The following is a 19,477-nucleotide window of genomic DNA, read 5'->3' as shown; positions in this document are numbered from 1 at the left end:
AAGCTGGGGACAAGTATTTGAGGCCTCTGCTCTTCCACCTCCAAATTCCCTCCCTCCTGTCCATAGGAAATGGGGTCCGGCACTCGGGGCCGGCTGCCGTGTCCTGGCTGGGGACAGTGTGGGTGCACATGGCCGGGACTGTGGCGTCACGGTCTCTGCTGCCGGTGCAGAGGTGCCCCCATGCATTGCCTCTGGGCCCCTGTGCCGTCTCTCTGGGACGGGAGTTCACACAGGACGTCCCCTTCACAAACCGGACCAGTGCAAAAGCCTTCGGTCAGAATCGCTGGTGAACAGTGCACAGCGCTATCATCCTGACCAGTGTGCGCCGTCCGCAGAGGCCAGCAGAGCTACCACTTCCGTTTACTGTTCGAGACCAGAGAACGGGGTGAAGGGCCTGACGGGGTGCCCAGATCACACTGCACGTTACCAAAAAAGCAGGGGCACCTTGAGAAACATAAATTACAGGGGCACCTGGCTAGCTCAGTCAGTGGAGCAGGTGGCTCTTGATCTCAGGATCGTGAGTTCAAGACCCACATTGAGGGGTAGAAATTACTTAAATAAATGTTTAAAAAAAAGAAAAGAAACATAAATTAGAGTTTATAATAAAAGTTTCAAACATTTAATGAAAAAAAACCTCAGAGTAATGCATTATTTACATATAGGTAAGAAAAGAACACCAAACGCTCGTCCTGGGGGCTCTCGGAGAGTTCACATAAACCCCATCACCTGGAAGCCGCCCCCGAGCGCGTCCCCGCTAGAGCACGGGGCAGGTGGGCAGGCGGGCGGGCGGGCAGGCGGGCACTGGCTCCTCGTCGGCACATGGGGCTCCTCAGATCAGGTCAGCCACTGAGAGGCAGAAAGGAATATTAAGGAATAATATGAACAAGAAAACACACAGGTCTACCTAGAGGCTCACGACAGACTTCCCCAAAACAGGCAGAACGAGAACAAGAGAAGGGCCCCAGGGCCGCCCCAGCGGGGCCGGGCGGCCGCTCACCGTTCATGGGCATCTCGTCGATCTGGGTGGAGTAGTACTGCTCGATGTCCCTCAGGATGCGGATGTCATCATTCTTCACGAAGTTGATGGCCACCCCCTTGCGGCCGTAGCGGCCCGACCGCCCGATTCTTCAAGAGCAGAACAAACCAGTTCAGAGGATGCGGCAGGGAAGGCGCCAGGAAGCCCCCCGGCCGGCAGACCCCCCGAAGCCCGCCCGCACCTGTGGATGTACAGCTCTCTGTTGTTGGGCAGGTCGTAGTTGATGATGAGGGACACCTGCGGGACGTCCAGCCCCCGGGCCCACACGTCCGTGGAGATGAGCACCCGGCTGCGAAAAGAGAAGGAATTGAAGGCGGTCACCTCCATCACGCACGTCTCAGGCTGGCGGGGCGCCAGGTGGCTCCGTCCTTGATTTCGGCTCAGCTCGAGACCTCAGGCCCCGGGACGGGGGCGCCGCACCGGGCTCCACGCTCAGGGCACAGTCTGCTTGTCCTCTCTCTGCTCCCCCCACGATAAATAACATCTTAAAAAGAAAGGTTCTGGACTGGCTCTAAGTAGAAAACATGCCGGGTCACTGTCACCTGGCCCCGCGCAGGTGTGAGGGGTCGCGGACGCCAACGACCCGTGTGCAGGGCACTGTGTGTCCTCAGCTGCGCTGGCCTCCTGCGTGCTCGAACGGACCGAGACCAGGACCTCTCCCTGCGCTGCGCTCAACCTGTGGAAAGCCAGCCCCGTCAATCACTGGGAAACAAACCCTACTTCTGCCCGGCAGGAGCGGGGGACAGCAGTGTCACTGACTTCGGTGCGGGCTCCGCCGTGTGTTCCAACTTGAACTGTGACTCGCACCACTCTGCCCTTCAGCCAGGACAGGATCGGACACACCCTGGATCTGCACCGTCCAACACAGAGGCTGCCCGAGCACCCGCCGGCCGAGCACCCACTATGTGCCCAGCCTGGAACGGGGCTGTGGACGGGTCACACACACAGCATTTTGAAGACTTAGAACAAAAAGAAATCGGCAAAGTCTTAATTAGTATTTTTAATGCTAGTTACACGATGAAAACGCTGAAATGATTTGCCACATGAGATTAAATAAAATGTACTAAAAATCAACTTCACCTGGTTCTTTTCACCTGCTTGACTATGGCTGCCAGGAGATCCACGGTTACACTTACGGCTCGAATCCTAGCTTATGGGACGTGACTGTGGGGACGCGCTCAGAGTGCGAGGGCGCAGCCACACGGGAGAAGAGAGTTCAAGATGGAACAGGAAGGCGGCCCAGCCACATCACCACCCCCGTGCGCAGCCCCGCGGGGGAGAGAACAGGGCCCCGGGCACGCGCGGAGGGGAGGCCAGGCCCGGCAGGTCACGCGGCCGCCAGACACAAGCAAAGACGAGAGCCACACCGAGACCCATCAGGGGAAGGAACGGGGAGATGCAAACACACGAGCGGGGCAGCAGGACTTCCCAACGGCAACAGCCGTAACCCCAGGGTTCTCTCGGCAAACCCCTCCCTCGAGACGTCGCAAGGGCCGTTGCACAGTGAAGCAAACACCGCCCGACAAACTAAAACCCGCACCCTGTCCCCGGTAGCCCCAAAGTAAACACATAAAGACACTCTTCAGGGAGAAGGAGACCCAACCCAGACAGGTCTGAGACAAAGGAAAAGAGAAGTAGGGACGAGTCTCCGTGTGAACACTTTGTCACACGGAAACGTCGTGCGGTTTCCACGGAAGGGGACGAGTCTCCGTGTGAACACTTTCTGTCACACAGAGACGTCGTGCGGTTTCCACGGAAGGGGAGGGCCCCTGAAGTCCTGCTTCCAGCCTCTGCCGGCAGCGACGATGGCCCCAGAGCGCATCACGACAGGTGCCGATGTGCTAAGGGGGCTGCTCTACTCACGAAGGTAGAAACACTTTCCAAAACCAGAACTGGGGAGAAGGAATCACAGTGAGAAAAAACCCGAGAGAAAGAAACAAAGAAGAAACAGGAGAAGCAAAGTGCACCTACGACGCGTGCGGCCCGTTTAAACCACATACGCCAGTGTCGGCATTGACGGAACCGGACCGGTGGCTCCATAAAGACGGGATCACCTTCAGACTACAGGACAACCACCCGAGACACACTGCAGCCTGTGGCCGCAAACAGGAGACAGGGTGTGCTGGACCCTGGAGGGGACAGCCAACCGGAGGGGACAGCCACCAGATGCAGCCACCGTGGCGGCATCACAGCAGGACCGGGGACACAGGTGCTTCGGTGACGAAAGTCACTCCTCCAGAATCAGAGGGAGCCTGCAGGTGCAGACCCGACCGTAGGACACACCGGAGGGAGCAGAGCAAGCCTCCCAGAACGGCGTGCGCGGCACTCTCAACGTCGATGGGACGGTTCGGGAACCAAAGGCCAGGACGCAGAGCACCTGCACCTCCAGGCCCGCACAGGACGCGACACGTGGCCACCCCACAGCGCCCTGCCTGCGCACGCATGCTCACGGGCACCAGCGTCTGAAGGGAAGCGAGCAGTGGGCCACTGAGCACACCCCAGTACGAGCAACAGAGCACATTCTCTGACCACAGGGGGATTTAAAGACCCACCACGGAAGGATGAACAGAAAATCTCCTTATCTGGCAACGAAGAAACACGCTTCCAGTAAGGCGACCGGCCTACCCAGCGAAGGCGCCCTCCCAGGGGCCCCTACCACAGCTGGGAGCACGAGGGGAACCTGGCACAGCCCGCGGACGGAGAGCCCAGGGAACACCACCGGCGGGACCGGGTGTGGAGAGAGGGGCCTGCCCACCTGGCGCCGGACCGGAACTCCTTCATGATGGACTCGCGCTCCTTCTGCGGCATGTCCCCGTGCATGGACGACACCGTGAAGTTGGCTTCCCGCATCTTCTCCGTCAGCCAGTCGACCTGCACACCAGACCAACAGACGCGCTGTGAGCTCGGAAAGCAAACCAGACAGTACATTCTGGATTTTCCACGACAGCCTACAGCGCAACCGATGTGCGTGCACAGCCCAAGCGCTCTTAAAACTCAGACCAGTCGGGGTGCCTGGGGGGCCCCGTCATTAGGTCTCTGCCTTCGGCACAGGTCCTGATCCCGAGATCGGGATCAAGCCCCGAGCTGGGGATCAAGCCCGGAGTTAGGCTCCCTGTCGAGGGGAGGCCTGCCTCTCCCGCTCCCATCCCCGGGCTTGTGCTCTCTCACCGTCTGTCAAGTGAATAAATAAAACCTTAAAAGAAAACTCAGACCATCTTCACTGGGTATGCAGGAACTGCACTTTCCCCAGCATGTATCAGGGCAAAAGTTCCACATAAATTTCTCAGGGCGCCCAGCTAGCTCAGTCGGTAGAGCATGAGACGCTTAATTTTCTCAAGAAGGAAAAAAAGACCGCATCTCACTGTTCTTGTTTGAAATTCAAATTCACATCTTTTTTGGACGGTGGCCCAACTCCTTTCCCCGTTTCCAGGGAGCCACCAGGGGCTCTCCACGGAGCCTGCACACAAGCATCCCTTGGAGGCCAAGACCCAGGCCCAGGTCCCACCTAAAACCAGTGACACCCGAGCCTTCTCTGGTGGGACCAGCATCGACACATCTGCACAGTGCGCCGTCACGCCCGACTCTTCGCTTCTAAGCCGTTTCAGAGAACGGCTGACTAGCGTTCCTCAGAGAACCAACCTTCCATTCGGGCCAGAAGGACATGGAACAGCTCGGGTGACTGCGTACCTTCCTTTTGGTGTTACAGAAGATGACCGCCTGAGTTATGGTCAGCGTGTCGTACAGGTCACACAGAGTGTCAAATTTCCACTCTTCCCTCTCCACCGCCACAAAGAACTGCTTGATGCCTTCTAGAGTCAACTCATCACTAGAAAACAAAGACAAGTCCTGGGAACACATTCTTCTGCCAAGATCTGCGGGCAGACACAAGCCAAGCACAGCTCCTGGTGCCTGCCTGCCCCACAGAGGCACCTGCCCCTCCCAGCCACAGCCCTCCCTGGGGCCAGCACTTCCACCGCACGGGCCACACGCTGGCTGGTCTGAGCCCTCAACAGCCGCGAACCCCCGTATCATGTATTTTACTGCCACGACACTGACGGACAGACGCCATCAGCTAGTTGAGAGTTTGGAAATTACTGGGCCAAAGGGGAACAAAAGCTGGCTTTTCAAAACAGAAAATAAAATGAAATTAAAAATTCTTCTCATTTTACGCCCCAGATACAAGCTATGTGGCTGTGCTCTCGAACCACCCGGAAGCAGGGCGTTCCTACCGCTTCACCAAGATGCGGATGGGGTCGGTCATGAACTTGTTGGTCATCTCCAGGATCTCGTGAGGTAGCGTGGCGCTGATGAGCACCACCTGCGTGGCCGGGGGCAGGTACCTGTACACGTCGTAAATCTGCTCTTTGAAACCTGCGACAAACGGTGAGGCGGGGTGAGTTCTGAAGGCTGCACGCTCCGACCCAGACGTGGTGACCATGATGTCTGAGGCTGTACAAGGAATCTCCCCATGGAGCCGGGAAATCCACGCACCCGGCTCCCCGCGCCTCCCTGGTGGGCTCTGGGCGTCTCAGCCCCACAGTTAAGAGCAGCAGAAACCCAGCCCTGGGCTGCCCACAACCTCAGTCCTGGCTGCAGCTGCCCTGGGCCACCACCTGCTCGGCCTGGGCAGCACAGGGTCAGCAGGCGGAGTCCTAGGGCCCCGACAGACCACTACGCTGTGACCACACAAACGACAGAGCCCAAGATCCTCCTTTCCAAGCAATTCCCAGAGAACGTGGCTGCTGCTGGTCCGGAGGCCTGACCCTGAGACATGCTGCCCACGGGACTGGAGCACAAGGAGCCACCGGCAGCTTCACCAGACACTAAGGAAGCCCCGAGTGCCCCAGAGTCACTGTGCGTCCCACTCAGCTCAAGGGCAGCCTCTCAGGACACCATCAGCCGCCAGAGACTTGGCCACCAGGAGAACCCCGAGAACCCCACCTGCACTGCTGGACACCACCTGCTCCACCCGCACGACCCCGACGTCGTCTGGGCAACACCCCAAAAACCCCGCAGTACGAGGTGGAGACCGAGGCAGGGAGTGTGTGCAGGCAACACAAGCGGGAGGACACTGGAGCAAGGCCCTGGCTCAAGCTAACACTTGAGACTTTTAACTATGCCATTATGAGAGCTGATTTCAGGACCTGATATCAGGACCTGATTTCAACCGTGCACGAAGGCCACAGCTGTCATCACTGAGAACCAGCACCTATCTGTCATCGGATGTGTTTTGGTAGAAACACGTGAAAAGCCAAAAAGTACACAAGTCTAGAAATTCATCTTAGTAACTGTTAAGAAAAAAACCAGCCTAGACAACCCATAAGGCAACTAGTTAAATAAATGACAGAATACCCCGTTGCCACGAAACCAGCTTCCCTGACACACTGCTATGCTCCGCAATCCGCAGCAGGAGTCTACATGCCCCATCTCTAGCACACACCTCCCCATCTGTGCCGACCCCCAGACGCACGGGGCAATGCCATGCTAGGCTGGGCAGAGGTGCCGCGGTCCTGGCTGCCACTGGCCTCACACCCACCCCCTACGCCCCCCACCTGTCCCCAGTAAGAGCAAAGTGCAGGTTCATTTCCGCGGCCGCCCCTGGGGCACGAGGCTTCCCGCAAACACCAGGAACACTTGCATTCGTTCCACGTTTCACCTCTGCCGTGAGAGCGCGTTAACAGCTCAAGGTCAGGAGAAATCCGGCTTCTGTGACTCGTACCTTTATTTAGCATCTCATCCGCCTCGTCCAACACCAACATCTTGATGGCGCGCGTCCTCAAACTCCTGCGCCGAATCATGTCTGCACGGCCAGTTTGAAATTGTTAGATCCCAGACTTCGGGGAAGCAGCCAGCCTTTCCACTGGGCTCTGGAGGATTTCGGGGACCTTCCGTCCACTTCTTACGTGTCACCCACACACACACTCCAGCACGCAGCCCAGCAAACGGAGAAGAATGCTGGGTCAATGGAGCCTGTCTTCCAAACGCTCCCCGCCCACCACTTTTAGACAAAGGCACTTACCAAAGACACGCCCAGGTGTGCCGGCCACAACGTGCTGCCCATAGTCCAGCTTCCTGATGTCCTCCCCCACGTTGGTGCCCCCAATGCAGGCGTGGCACTGCACGTTCATGTAGTCCCCCAGAGCGAGCAGGCCCTGAATGGAAACCGGGGTCACGTCTGGGGCCCGCCCAGAGACCTCGGTGTTTCCCCAAAGTGAAGGAAACCTCTACTCCAATATAAGATGACCCCCAAGGATCACTGATTCCATGATTTAGATCATAAAACAACAAAAAGACCCACCCTCCTCTTCTACACTTTTCTGTACCAAGATGAAGTGCATTTTACTGGTTTCTTACTACAGAAACAATACACTTTAATTACAAAAAACCCGGACATATAAAATTTGTAATCCCAACCCCCCAGAGACAATATTAACATCTTAATATACATTATGTCTTTATGTTGTTAAGTGCAAAATAACAATTATTTTATCAAAACCAACTTTCTACTGAAAAAGGTTACACTCCGAGAATGCAAAAAGCTCCTGGAATCATACCAGCTGCACTGAGAGTAACTTAGCACAAACCAGGACCTCCTACTGATGATTTATGACAAAATGTCAGAAATCAGGAAACAAAATTTGAGGGAGCCAAAAATCAGGATTAGATTAAATCAACCCACCGGCCTTTTCCAACTGAATAGAAAGCAAGTGCAAAGAGCCCCCCGGACCCCCAGGGGCTCACCTTCTGGATCTGCACAGCTAACTCTCTCGTTGGGGCCAAGATCAAAGCCTGGGTTTCTCGAACCTGGTGAAATAATGTGTCAGGAAACAGACAATCCTCAGTATCCTCAAAGCAGACCACACTAATTCAGATGAAATGTACTCTGAACACTGCCATGTGATAGCCACACATCTTATCTCTTCCCTTTTCTTTTTAGATTTACTTATTTGACAGGCAGAGATCTCAAGTAGGGGGAGAGGCAGGCACAGAGAGAGAGAGGAGGAAGCAGGCTCCCCGCTGAGCAGAGAGCCCGATGCAGGGCTCGATCCCAGGACCCCGGGATCATGACCTGAGCCGAAGGCAGAGGCTTTAACCCACTGAGCCACCCAGGCGCCCCACACATCTCATTTCTAATGGAGGTAAAGGAACGCAGACAGAACTTCGAGTATGAACCAGCAGGATTCTGGCTTTCAGACAAGAATGTCCACTAAAATCTCTCCCCATTTACACAGGAATTTATGACAGAGTGTTAGTTAGCTCTCATAATGGCGTAGTTAAAAGTCTCTTAAAAAAATCTGAGTTAGGATGACTGAACAGACATTTTCAAAAACTGTCCTTTCAGAACACCGCGGTTACAGGAGAAAAGAAGTATTTCTTAGGAAAGAAGGAAGGTTCGCTTGAAGAGTGTAAGTTACCTGGATATCCAAACACTGGAGGACAGAAATGCTGAAGGTGGCGGTTTTGCCTGTGCCAGACTGCGATCTGTTAGAGGAAACACAGACACAGGAGTGAAGGACGGGCTACCCGGTCCCACTCACAGCCCCCTCCCATAGCAGCACTCCGAGGGGCAGGCTGCAGAGGCCCAAGAGGACCCACACCTTCAGAGCAAGGGGTGGGACTCAGTGGGGTCACGGGCGGTGAGATCAGCAGGTGCACCAGGGGACTCAGCGCCGCACCTGTAACCCTGACAGGCGTTACAGACGGCAGAAAAAGAGATTCCCTTCTCTACCAATGTAATTCTTCTCTACAATTTGAGACTAAAACCATCCTCCAAAAATAATTTTCCTTATAAACAAGTCTTTAGAATTAAAACAAATCAGGAATAAAGCTCTTGAGAGAGTATTATAAACCGTGCCACATGCCAACTAGTAAGTAAAACTGCCTAAAAATATGACAGCTTTCTAGAGTAGAGGACACAAAAACCAAAAAAAAAACAAGACACCCTGTGGCTGACGTCAAGAGACAGGTTGATGGCGAGTCTGTGGAGGAGAAAAGCCGTCCTCCCCAAGCACTCTGCTGGCTGACTAGCGCCTAACCCCGATCGGCGCCAGGGACGTACTGAGCAATGACGTCTCTCCCTTTAATTATCTGCTTGATGGCTCGCTGCTGGATGGCTGACGGTTTCTCAAAACCTGTGAAAAGAAACGGAGAAAGTTGGCAAGTTCGTTCTACCCGTGAGGACACTGGAAGCTCGCTGGGGCACAGACGGTGTGCTTGTTTAAGCCTCACCTCACCCCTCCTAACCCAAAATCCAACACACCCAAGCGCTTGAGAAACAGCCGCTGAATGAATTGGGCTGAACTGTATTTTCATACTAACATGCATCTTATTCATAAAGACCAAATCTATAAAGCAAACACCGTTACACAGAGACTCCAGTAAGATTACCCAAAAAACCCCAACGTCTGAACGGTGGTACTCCTGAGAACGGGTGGAGAGGTCGCCGTTTACTCCAGGTCCCCCTGCACTGACGGTGCAACAGCCTGCATCACTCTGCACTGTTCCGCTACTTTTTAAGCTAGGAGAGTGGAAAATGAACCCAGCCCTGTCCTTACCCCTTTCCTCTCGGATGAGCGTGCATGAGGTTCAAGCCGTCTATACTGGTGCCGACCCCACGGCCCGAGGTTCTGCTGGGGCCCACGCTGTGCTCCCCCCACGACTGACGCAGCCCCCTGAACTACGACACCACACTCTCCAACACAGCCACTACCAAAGAACGAGGCCGCTCTGAGGGAGGAAATGTTACCTTCCAAGTAAACAGGACCTTACGTACAAAAGCTGTAGTTTACTTACTTCTGGGTCGGCTTGACTACGTGGGACAGATTTCCCGTCCAACATTCAAACCGTAACAGATGATTTGAAACCCTCGTGATGACCGAGCCCCCGGACGGGAAACTAAATACAGCATTTGGGGAAGGGGTGTCCTGGATGCCAAGAGGTGGGCAGGACTGTCCGCCACCCCACCAGGCTCGGCTGCAGGGGCCCTTCTCGCCTCCCATCCCCTTGCCCTGTCTACACTGCGGTACTATCACGGGCTGTTGGGTAAAACGCGGTCCAGCCACGCGGGTCAGACAAAGGTGCTGATCGCTGCCACCCGCAGCCCAGCCCCACCTCCTCCCAGGCTCCCGACATCTCCAGCGAGACGGCTCACAGGCCTGCCTCAGACTCCCCTGCCTCCCTCACGCGCGCCCCACCTGTGCACGCGGCAGCACGCCCCAGCAGCCGCTCAACACCCGGGAATCCTCTGCTGCTCACTTTCGACCCGTCTCCACCTCCACACCATCAACTCTCCTCAACTCACGCCCCCACTCCTCCCCTGCCTCACTCTCGCCTCCCTTCATGTTCACACACTCCCAGAAGAACCTCCAAACCTGCAAATCTGACCCCGTCATTCCCCTGCTGAAAACCCTCCAATGGCTGGGGCGCCTGGGTGGCTCAGTCGCTGGGAGTCTGCCTTGGGCTCGGGTCATGACCCCGAGGTCCTGGGATCCAGCCCCGCATCGGGCTCCCGGCTTGGTGGGAAGACTGCTTCCCCCTCCCCCTCCCCCTGCTCGGGTCCCCGCTCTCACTGTCTGTCAATTAAATAAATAAAACCTTAAAAAAGAGAAAATTACCTTTAAAAAAAAATACAAAAAACAGCCTTCCAATGGCTTCCCACTGCACTTGGAAACAAAACTCAAACTCTTCATCACCTCAAGGATGCTCTGCCGGATCCGGCCCTGCCGGCCTGTCCCAAGTCCTCCCTGGGCTCCCACCACGGAGGGCAGCCCACTCCGAGCTGCAGGGTCCCGGCACCAGCTGCTCCCTAACCCAGGCCTCGCTCAGACGACGGCCCGTCCTGGGAGCCCCTTACCGATCAGCCCCGCCACCCCCTCACGCTGCCCCTTCGCGGCCATCACCACTGCCCGAAGCAAGCTCGGCTCCAGGCTGCGCTTCTCCCCGAAGCCGCTCAAGCTCCCTTAGGGCCCGAGCCTGCCGGGGTCACTGGTAAACCCTCGGGGCCCAGGCGGCGCGGGTCCTGCCGGCTACAAGCCCGTTCCCGCGGCAGGAGTGACCCGCCGCCCGCGCCCGAAGACTTGGCAGCCCTCGCCGGGCCCGGCGCCGAGCGGTGCACCCAGAACGACGCGCCGAACGGCAGCGACGCGGGGAGGGCGCTGCGCGCCGGCGGGGGTCGCCCGCCGGGGCCCCGGGACTCCCTCCTGGCCGCGCCCCCGCCCTCCCCGCCCTCCCGGCCCGCGCCCCGCGGCCCCGGACCGTAGGCGTAGATGCCGCGCAGAAGGTCCTCCCGCAGGCCCATGGTGTCGAACGTGGGCGTCACGTCCACCTCCTCGCTGGTCTCGAATTCCACTTTGGTCATGTCTTCCTCTTTGAGCAGCCGCTTCCGCGCCGACCCCGAGGTCGCCATCGTGGCCGTGGCCGCCATGATCCCGAGTCGGCTGAGCGCGGAGTGCGCGCCGCAGCGGAAAGCGGAAGCAGGGAGGCGCGCCGCCGGCGCCAGGAACTGACGTCACCGCGCGCGTGCGCACGAGAGTGCGTCGGGGCCGCGAGCTTCTCTCCGCGTGAAAGGGGAAGCGGGGCTGGCTTCAGGGAGAGGGGCGGTGCTGCTGCCGCTCTCGCGCGACTTAAGCTCCCGCGGGACCGCGCCAGGCCCTATAAATAGGGCGGAGGCGGCCAGGAGCGGCAGTTGAGTGGGTTGCTCCGTCCGTGTGTGCTTTCGTCCAGGTCCCTGTGCTGGGGGACCCGGAGCGCCCCGCCGACGGCCGCCGCCGCGTGAGGCGCCCCGTCCGCACCCTCCTCCCGCCGAGGTTAGGGTTAGGGTAACGCAGCGCTGGCGCCGAGGCATAACCTCACGCCAGCGTCCGCTTTGGGGAAAGCCTCGTGCAGGCTCTGACCCGTTGGCCGGGCGCGCAGCCCCGGTGCGGGCGAGTGTGCGGGGGGAGCGCCCCAGGCCGGGGGCGCGGGCGGGGGGCGCACACACGCCTGCCCCGGAGGGGGGCCCCGGAGGGCTTGGCTTCCCCGGGGCACGGGAGCCGCCCCCGCGTCTGGCCCCAGACGTCCCTGCGCGCGGCTGGCGGCGGGCTGGGCTGGGCTGGAGACGGAGCGGGGCGCTGGTCCCCTCGCCTCGTCCCGACGGCTGGGCCCGCGCGCCCGGGCGTGTTTGCCCCGCGGCCTCTCTGGGTGTGGGCGCGCTCCCCGGCTGCGGAGGTTAGTGTCGTGCCGGGGGCGGCCGTCTCCACCGCGAGGCCGGAGGGGGGACCCGGGCGGGGGCAGCGTCGGCAGCGAGCGGGCGAGTGGACGGGGCGGCTCCTCCCCGCGCTCCGGCTCGCGGGCGGGGTCTGTCCGCGCGGCGCGGACCCGGCCGAGGCGCCCGTGACGCCGGCGTTGGGGAGATCGTCCGCGTTCCTGAGGCCGACCTCCTCTCCCGGACGCGTGCGTTGTGATTCCGAGGGTTCCCCGCGCTTCTGCGAGGGCGTCCGGCCGCGTGGCCAAGCGCACGTGGGTTCCGCAGACGCGAGGGCTTCCGCGGACCGTGCGTGCCGAGGTGCACGGCGCTCGGCTGTTGCCCCCAACACCGCTCCGGGTCCGCTGTGCGGGTCCCGCTGTCCCTTGCCCGGAGCCGGGGCGCGCGCCGACGGAAGGTGACCGACGTGGAGTCAGCGAGGAGAGGGAAGATCCTTGCGTTCCCACCGAGTGCGGCGAGGACGGCTGCCTTGCGCTGTGGCGGGGTTTCCCATCTTAGCCGCATCCCCTGGACTCGGCTTTGGCCTCCAGCCTCCGCGCCGTTTTCCTGCCCAGGTCCGTGCGCCTGCGTTGGAGCACACCTGGGAAAAGCCTCTTCCTTTGGTTTGGGGCCAGGGACTTTCTGACAATGTAGGGCCAGAGCCCAGGCAGGGACGGGAGCTTTGGGGATAGGGGCGCGGTCGTCCGTGCAGTGTCTCCTGACCGGGGCTGGCCCGGAACAGCGGGGAGCAAGGCTGACTTGGTCTTTGTCCCTGAGGTCACTGTAATCCGGTGGGATGACACTCTCCCCCCAAAATACAGTGTGTGAAGTGTGGTGCAGGACACGCAGGGGCTGCACCCAAATCTAGCGGGCAGGTCCCCCTTGGTGACCGACCGCCCGACTGCGAGGCCTCTGGGAGGATAAAGAGGGTACATCCACCCTAGGGAGCTTGGGGCTGGATATGGGGTTCAGTCGATGGGGACGGGTGGCCCCTGGCGATGGCCGCCGGGAGAGTCCCTCTAAGGAGAGATGTCCCCCTGCCCCAGTCCTGCACCAGTTTCCACAAAGCCTGTGCAACGCACTGCAGAGTCCGTAGATCGGGAGCAGGTTTTGCTTTACCACCGGAGAGAAGTATAATCTAGTCACTTGTGTATTGAGAACAGACTTTTGTTTCCGGCTCGTTAAAGTACTTGTGCCCTGGGGCTCCTGGGTGGCTCAGTGGGTTAAGCCTCGCCTTGGGCTTAGGTCATGATCTCAGGGTCCTGGGATCGAGCCCCGCATCGGACTCTGCTCAGCCGGGAGCCTGCTTCCTCCCTCTCTCTCTCTCTGCCTGCCTCTCTGCCTGCTTGTGATCTTGGTCTGTCAAATACATAAATAAAATCTTAAAAAAAAAAAAATACTTGCGCCCTGTCTCATGGTAGATGCCTGAGCATCTATCTGCCTGCAGTGCGGGAATTGACAGCCTGCTTGGGGGTCGTAACCAGCCCACTGCTCCAACGTCCCCAGTAATGTCTCCATTAACCTCCATAATGTCTCCAGAAATCTCAATTCCAATTCCAGCTAGAAGGTGCAGACTAGAAATGGCCCCGCTCTGAGTCCCCTAACCTAAAAGATGGATTTAGAGGCTTGTTACCCCTGGGCTCCCCATCCCGGGGCTTTTGGTCACCACAGGGGACCCCCCCTCAATTCTGTTGGTGCCTGTGCCTCCTGCACTCCCTTCCCACCCCATTTATGTTTGGGGGAAGGTGGTTGCCTTATTACCTGATGAGACTAATCTCGGGGAGGGCAGGGCCCTGACTGCTTTTTCCCCCATCACTATCCAGCATGTAGTAGGTGTGGCTGGACGTGTGGAGCGGGAGGGCAGGAGGAAGCGGGATGGGTCCTGCTGTCTGGAAGATCCCCAAGTTCATCTCCGAGCAATGGGGGAAACAGGAACAGAACTGTGGGCTACCCCACGGGAGACCGCCAACTTTTCTCTGTATCTGGGTTGGACTCCGGGTGGAGACAAAGTGGCTGGTCTTGTCCAGGGTGGGAGGTTTGGGTGCAAGCTGCTGGGCTGGGCTCCCGTGAATCATCACCACAGGAGCTGATGCCCTGAATCTGAGGGACTGTTCCCAGAGCTGGACTTCCTGCCAGAGGTCCCTGCCCATCACCAGGTATTAGAGGGTAAACACAGGTTCTTTGTACGTATGGACCTCTCTAGCCCCACCTAGTCAGGGCAGCAGCTTGCTAAGCTCCAGAACCCACTGGCTGGACCCGAAACTACACACTGCTGGCGTCCAGCATTTGGGCGGAAGAAGTACAAGACCCATCTCTCAGGCATAGGCACGTTCCAGGTGCTGGAAGGGGCGGCGGACAGGACAGATGGCGCTGCCTCGCACAGCTTGTGTTCCGTAGGAGGGCAAAACTTGCAGACCAATGAGATAATTGCAGGTTTTATAACCGCATGATGCAAAACGGAAAAAAAGCAAAGTGGAAGAGAGTCAGTGGGTTGCTGATTTACAGAGTGACTGGAGGACGGTGCCCTGCAAGTTACTGAAGGAGGTGGCCAGGGCAGCACCCCAGGGCGGAGTCTTCCAGGAAGAAGGGACCGTGAGTGTGATGACTCCTGGACGGGCAGGGGATTGGTGTGTCGACAGACAGCCGAGGTGGTTGTGGCATCGTGAACCTGGGCAGGAGTGGGGGTGGGGGAAGCGGTGAGCCCGGCCAGATCATAAAGATGTCACAGCTTGGGAGTTTAAATGCATTTGGCCGGTCGCGGGAGCCGCTTCAGGGTGGTTTTTCTTTGAGAAGAGAGGATCGTGCTCATATAAGCAGTTTAGAGAGTTGACCTGGCTGAGGCAAGAGGTCACAGGGCTGGCCCGAGGTGGGATGTGCAGATAGACGGGCTGTCAAGGCTGGCTAGGACTAAGACAGACTCCTGGGTGTCTTTGCAAGCGTCTGAGGGGCCGCAGGGTGAGACGGGAGGGCCACAGGACAGCAGTGGGGGGGAGCTGGGGGGCGACGCCGAGAGATGAGTAGACCCAGGAGTGCAGGTGCACACAGTGGCAGCCGCAGGACTCGCGATCGCCGGGAGGCGGGGACAGCCCCGTGACCGTGGAGGGATGAGTGGGCAAAGACGATGTGGTCTGTCCGCACAACAGGGGGCGTCATTCAGCCACTATGCTGAGCGAAAGGAGCCGGACACAGGTCACATATGCCCGGTTCTACGAGATGTCCCGAAGAGGTAGATCCACAGACAAGAAGTAGATGAGTGGCTCCCGGGAATGGGGTAGGAGCTGCTCGGTGGGCCTGCCTAGGGCTTCTTTTTGGGGTGGCAAAAACGTGCTGATTAGAGGTTTGCACAGCACTGTGAAGGGCTCACGTTCAAACGGTTAATTTTAGGGGCGCCTGGCTGGCTTGGTAGAGCGTGCGGCTCTTGAGCTCCAGGTTGTGAGTTGAGGCCCCACACGGGGCATGAAGCCTACTCAAAAACACAAATAAATAGAAAAGAAAATGCTGACGTTGTGCTGTGTGAATTTCACCCAATTCAGCCGGGTTTGATCCGAGACGCCTAGACGGGCCCGTGAGGCTGTGACAGGCAGGTGTTTGCGCGTCCGAGTGTGGAAAGTAAGAGAATGACTGGTTCGACCTGCTCCTGTGGGCATGGCTGCTTCCTGCCTCCTCAGCCCACTCTGCATTGGCGCGGGCCGGAGATGGGGTGGGGTCCACACCGACCGGTCCGTGCCCCAGAAGCCAAGCTCACAGCCACACCCAGCCCCGCCCCAGGGACACGCACTCCCGTCTTCTCCACCGTGGGGTTGAGAACCTGCCTAGAAATTCCCCCAGCATTCGTCGGAAGAGCGAAGGCATAGTCCCCATTCACGGTGTGTCGGCCTCTACCCGAAACCTGCCCTTGCAGGGCAGCGGGGCCCGCCGCCCTCCGCCCGCGCTCCGGGTCTCCGGCCCTTCGTATGCCCAGCCCCGTCTCTCCACCTGCTGACGGCATCCTGATTGCAAGGCAAGCCCAAAGGCCCCCCACGCCAGCTCCCTCCGTTTTATGGAGAAGGCGTCACCCTCAGGTGCTCTGGGGCTGGCCCCAGGCAGCTCACGGGGTCCACTGATCACTGCTGTGGGATGTGGTTACCAGGTGGTGCTGTCCCCGTGCCGCCTGGACACCCCACCCCCACCCCAGCCCCACTCCTCCGAGTTCCCCCAGAGTCACTCTTTCAACCAAGCTAAGGTTACCAGAAACCCCGCTTTCTTGACCTCGGATGTATGGAAACGTGGTCGGTCGGGGTCTCCCTGACGATGCCATGGTGACAAAGAACTGGTTTTTGCTCTCCTCCTGCACTCACGCCTCTTTGGGACCTGGAGGCTTCCTCAACTCTGTTCTGCAGCTCTTGGTACTGCTGTTCCTTACATCAGAGCCACCGGCCTCCTCTCTGACTTAGAATGATGGCATTTCTTTGAGTTTTTTAGAACTATCTAGAACTTTCCACGCACCAGGCCCAGTAAGAAATGCTTTCCCACCCCGATGGTTACAGGCGCCCCATGAACCCCACCGCCAAGGAAAGAAAGACAAGGCTTAGGAGTTGAAATGTCCCATCTTAGATGAGAACAGGGCCACGACTCTGGGCTGAGAGCCTGCATCCGTGTCTGACCTCCGATCTGTGCTCCGGCCGCTGCCCCCGCCCTCCCCGCTCGGCCCCAGGCTGCCTCAGCCTCGTGCTTCTCCTCACCAGGCAGGAGATTTGCTGGTGGCTGTTCTGCCATCAACTGGCTGTGTGACCTTGGGAACCGGCCCGTGTCTGTTGGGAACAGGCACCCAACCAACGTGTACGCATTCTCTTATCGTCTGGAGGCGCATGGTGGGGAGGCAGGCAAGAAACCAGCAAGTAACTGGAACGTATTATATATTAAGAAGCAATGTGGGGCGCCTGGGTGTCTCAGTGGGTTACAGCCTCTGCCTTCTGCTCAGGTCATGATCTCAGGGTCCTGGGATCGAGCCCCGCGTCGGGCTCTCTGCTCGGCAGGGAGCCTGCTTCCCCCTCTCTCTCTGCCTGCCTCTCTGCCTACTTTGATCTCTCTGTCAAATAAATAAATAAAATCTTAAAAAAAAAAAAAAAAGCAATGAGTCCGACAGACACATACGAAGCAGGGTGAAGGGGAGGGTGAGCCAGGGTGAGTCCGTGATTTTAAGTAGAATGGCCTGGAAAGGCCTCTCTGAGAAGATGCCTCTTGCCTGGAGTCCAGAAGGAGGCACAGGAAAGAGGGTTTCAGGCAGAAGGAACTACAAGTGCAAAGGCCCTGGGGCTGGAGTGTGCCTGGAGTTTTCAAGCAGCCCTTGTGTGCGAGGCAGGTAAGTATGAGGTAAGCAGGGCCCTGTGGGTCGCAGTGAGGACAGACGGAATGACATACCCTGACTCGTCCTTGGACGGTATACCTCTGTCTGCAGCACCAAGAATTGGCTTTGGGTGGGGGGTGTGGCAGAGGTCAGGGGACAGCAGTGTCAGTGCTGAGCAGTGACCAGAGTCCGGATCTATCCTAACGCAGAGCAGCCACGACTTTCGCCTCCCCCAAACAGTGGCTATCGATGTTGACTTTGGGTGGGTCCATTGGAATAGCTTAGATACTGGCCACAAAGGGTTGTAAGAACCAAATAAAAGCTCCAGCTGAATCCTGATCTTTCCGGATTTTTCTGAGGGGTTTACGCTAAGCTGGGCTGACTGCTCCCGGAGGAGAGAAGATTCCCTGCGCCCCGAGATTCTCCATCCTCCTCTGGGTCACCGCCACCCCAGGTTTCCTAGGGTTCTCACAGAAGCAAAACAGACTTCTGCACGTGTCCTCCATGCCGCGAGAACGGATTGGCTCCTGAGGGATGCGCGGAGACCCAGTGTAAGGCGAGGGCTCTGTGGGCCGGGCCGGGAAGGACGGACCTGCCAGACCTGCTCATCTGCCTCCCGTTCAGTCTCGGGTCAGCCATCGCTTCTCCGCCACAAGGACGGCCAGGGCATGGAGTCTGTCCCCGGGAGAGCAGGTCAGCCTACCAGGCAAGGGCGCGAGGGCGGCCGGGATGGGGTCCCAGAGCCGTCCTCGGGGGAATGCGGGTCTTCTGCCTCATAAGGGGTGGAGGTGCCTGTTTTGTGGGTGAGAGAGGAAGCAGTTTGTCCCCTTTGGCTTGGTCAAAGGACTCGAACGTTCTCTGGCTGGTGAGTGCCGTCTAGCTTGGCAGCACGGGCGTGATGGATGAAAGCAGGCTCTGATGTGGGCTCTTAGCTCTACCTGGTTCTCCGGTCAAAGAAGGGGCAGGAGGGTTCTCCTAAGCGCAGCTGCCTCTACTGGTGGGGTGAGGACACAGCCGGACATCTCCAGGGGAGCGCTGGGCTGAGCCGTACTTAGCTGACGCCTGGTGGCCGTGCATCTCACCCGTCATGTTTCTGGGTTTATGCTGATTTTTCTAAGCTCTCCCGTACTCACCCCCTCCCATTCGGGGCCCTGCGAGCGCACGTGTGTGTGCTTTCTCCTTCCCTCTGCTGCAGGCGAGGGAAGACTGAGCCCTGAGCTCTGAGGAGGCAGGGGCAGGTCCTGCAGGAGGACCCCCGACTCAGATGCTCAGGGCTCCTGTGACCTTGGGTTCCCTCTGAAATGGCTGCAGGGTTAGAAAAGACCTTTGAGAATTTAAACGATGCTGAGAGATCGCTGGGGTAAGTTTCCTTCACTGGTAGGACTAGCCCCTATTGAAATCGGGACTAAGTTGCAAACCCCCAGAAAACATTTTGGGTTTCGCCAGAAGCCGCATTCTTTGCGTCGGTGCGTGAAGAACGGCCTGGAGCGGCTGCTGCTTGGTTTTGCCACCGACGCCCGACCCCAGTGTGGCCAGGGGTCCCGGGCCTGGTTGGTTGGGGTGTAGAAAGTCCCCAAGAGACCCCTGTCTTCAGCTGCCCCGGCGAGACAGCGGGTAGCATGAGCTGACCTGTGTGTTCACCACGATGGGGCGGGAGTCTATGAAAAGACCGGTGTTCTCAGACCTGCCACGGGAGTCCTGCCGAGCTGGGGGCCAGATCGGAAACGCCACGGACCCGGGGCTCACCACGCAGTGAGGAGGGCAGCCTGGGCTCCTGCGTTTTCCCACCCCAGCACGGTCCCCCCCCGCCCCCGCCTCAGCTGAGCTTTCTCTAGTGCAAGTCCCAGGGCGTTCTGGGTGCTTTCTTCAGCCCTGCGGACGTCCGCGGTTCTTT

At 58.5% G+C, this 19,477-nt stretch overlaps 1 protein-coding gene across 1 annotated transcript; it reads right to left on the bottom strand.

Annotated features, from left to right (window-relative positions):
• Positions 1-590: 590 nt before the first annotated feature.
• EIF4A3 (eukaryotic translation initiation factor 4A3) lies at positions 591-11,501 on the bottom strand. Its single transcript, XM_059378681.1, has 12 exons — positions 11,291-11,501; positions 9,096-9,168; positions 8,452-8,518; positions 7,778-7,840; positions 7,056-7,188; positions 6,756-6,836; positions 5,266-5,407; positions 4,724-4,862; positions 3,792-3,907; positions 1,218-1,325; positions 998-1,125; positions 591-846 (listed from the first exon to the last, which is right to left on the bottom strand). The coding sequence occupies exons 1-12, from the start codon at positions 11,457-11,459 to the stop codon at positions 830-832; spliced, it is 1,236 nt and encodes a 411-aa protein (XP_059234664.1). The 5' UTR covers positions 11,460-11,501; the 3' UTR covers positions 591-829.
• Between the last annotated feature and the right edge of the window lie 7,976 nt (positions 11,502-19,477).

The sequence above is a fragment of the Mustela nigripes genome, chromosome 16, assembly GCF_022355385.1.
Source record: "Mustela nigripes isolate SB6536 chromosome 16, MUSNIG.SB6536, whole genome shotgun sequence".
NCBI classification, from domain to species: Eukaryota; Metazoa; Chordata; class Mammalia; order Carnivora; family Mustelidae; genus Mustela; species Mustela nigripes.
Note: the sequence above shows the minus strand (reverse complement) of the source record. Positions and strands in the feature narration are given on the sequence as shown.

Coding starts and splice junctions, on each gene's coding strand:
- EIF4A3 (XM_059378681.1), bottom strand. CDS start 11,459: ATGGCGGCCACGGCCACGATGGCGACCTCGGGGTCGGCGCGGAAGCGG. Junction 3,908..4,723: donor TCTGTAACACCAAAAGGAAG/GTACGCAGTCAC, acceptor TCTGGTGTGCAG/GTCGACTGGCTGACGGAGAA. Junction 1,126..1,217: donor AGAGAGCTGTACATCCACAG/GTGCGGGCGGGC, acceptor CTGCTCTTGAAG/AATCGGGCGGTCGGGCCGCT.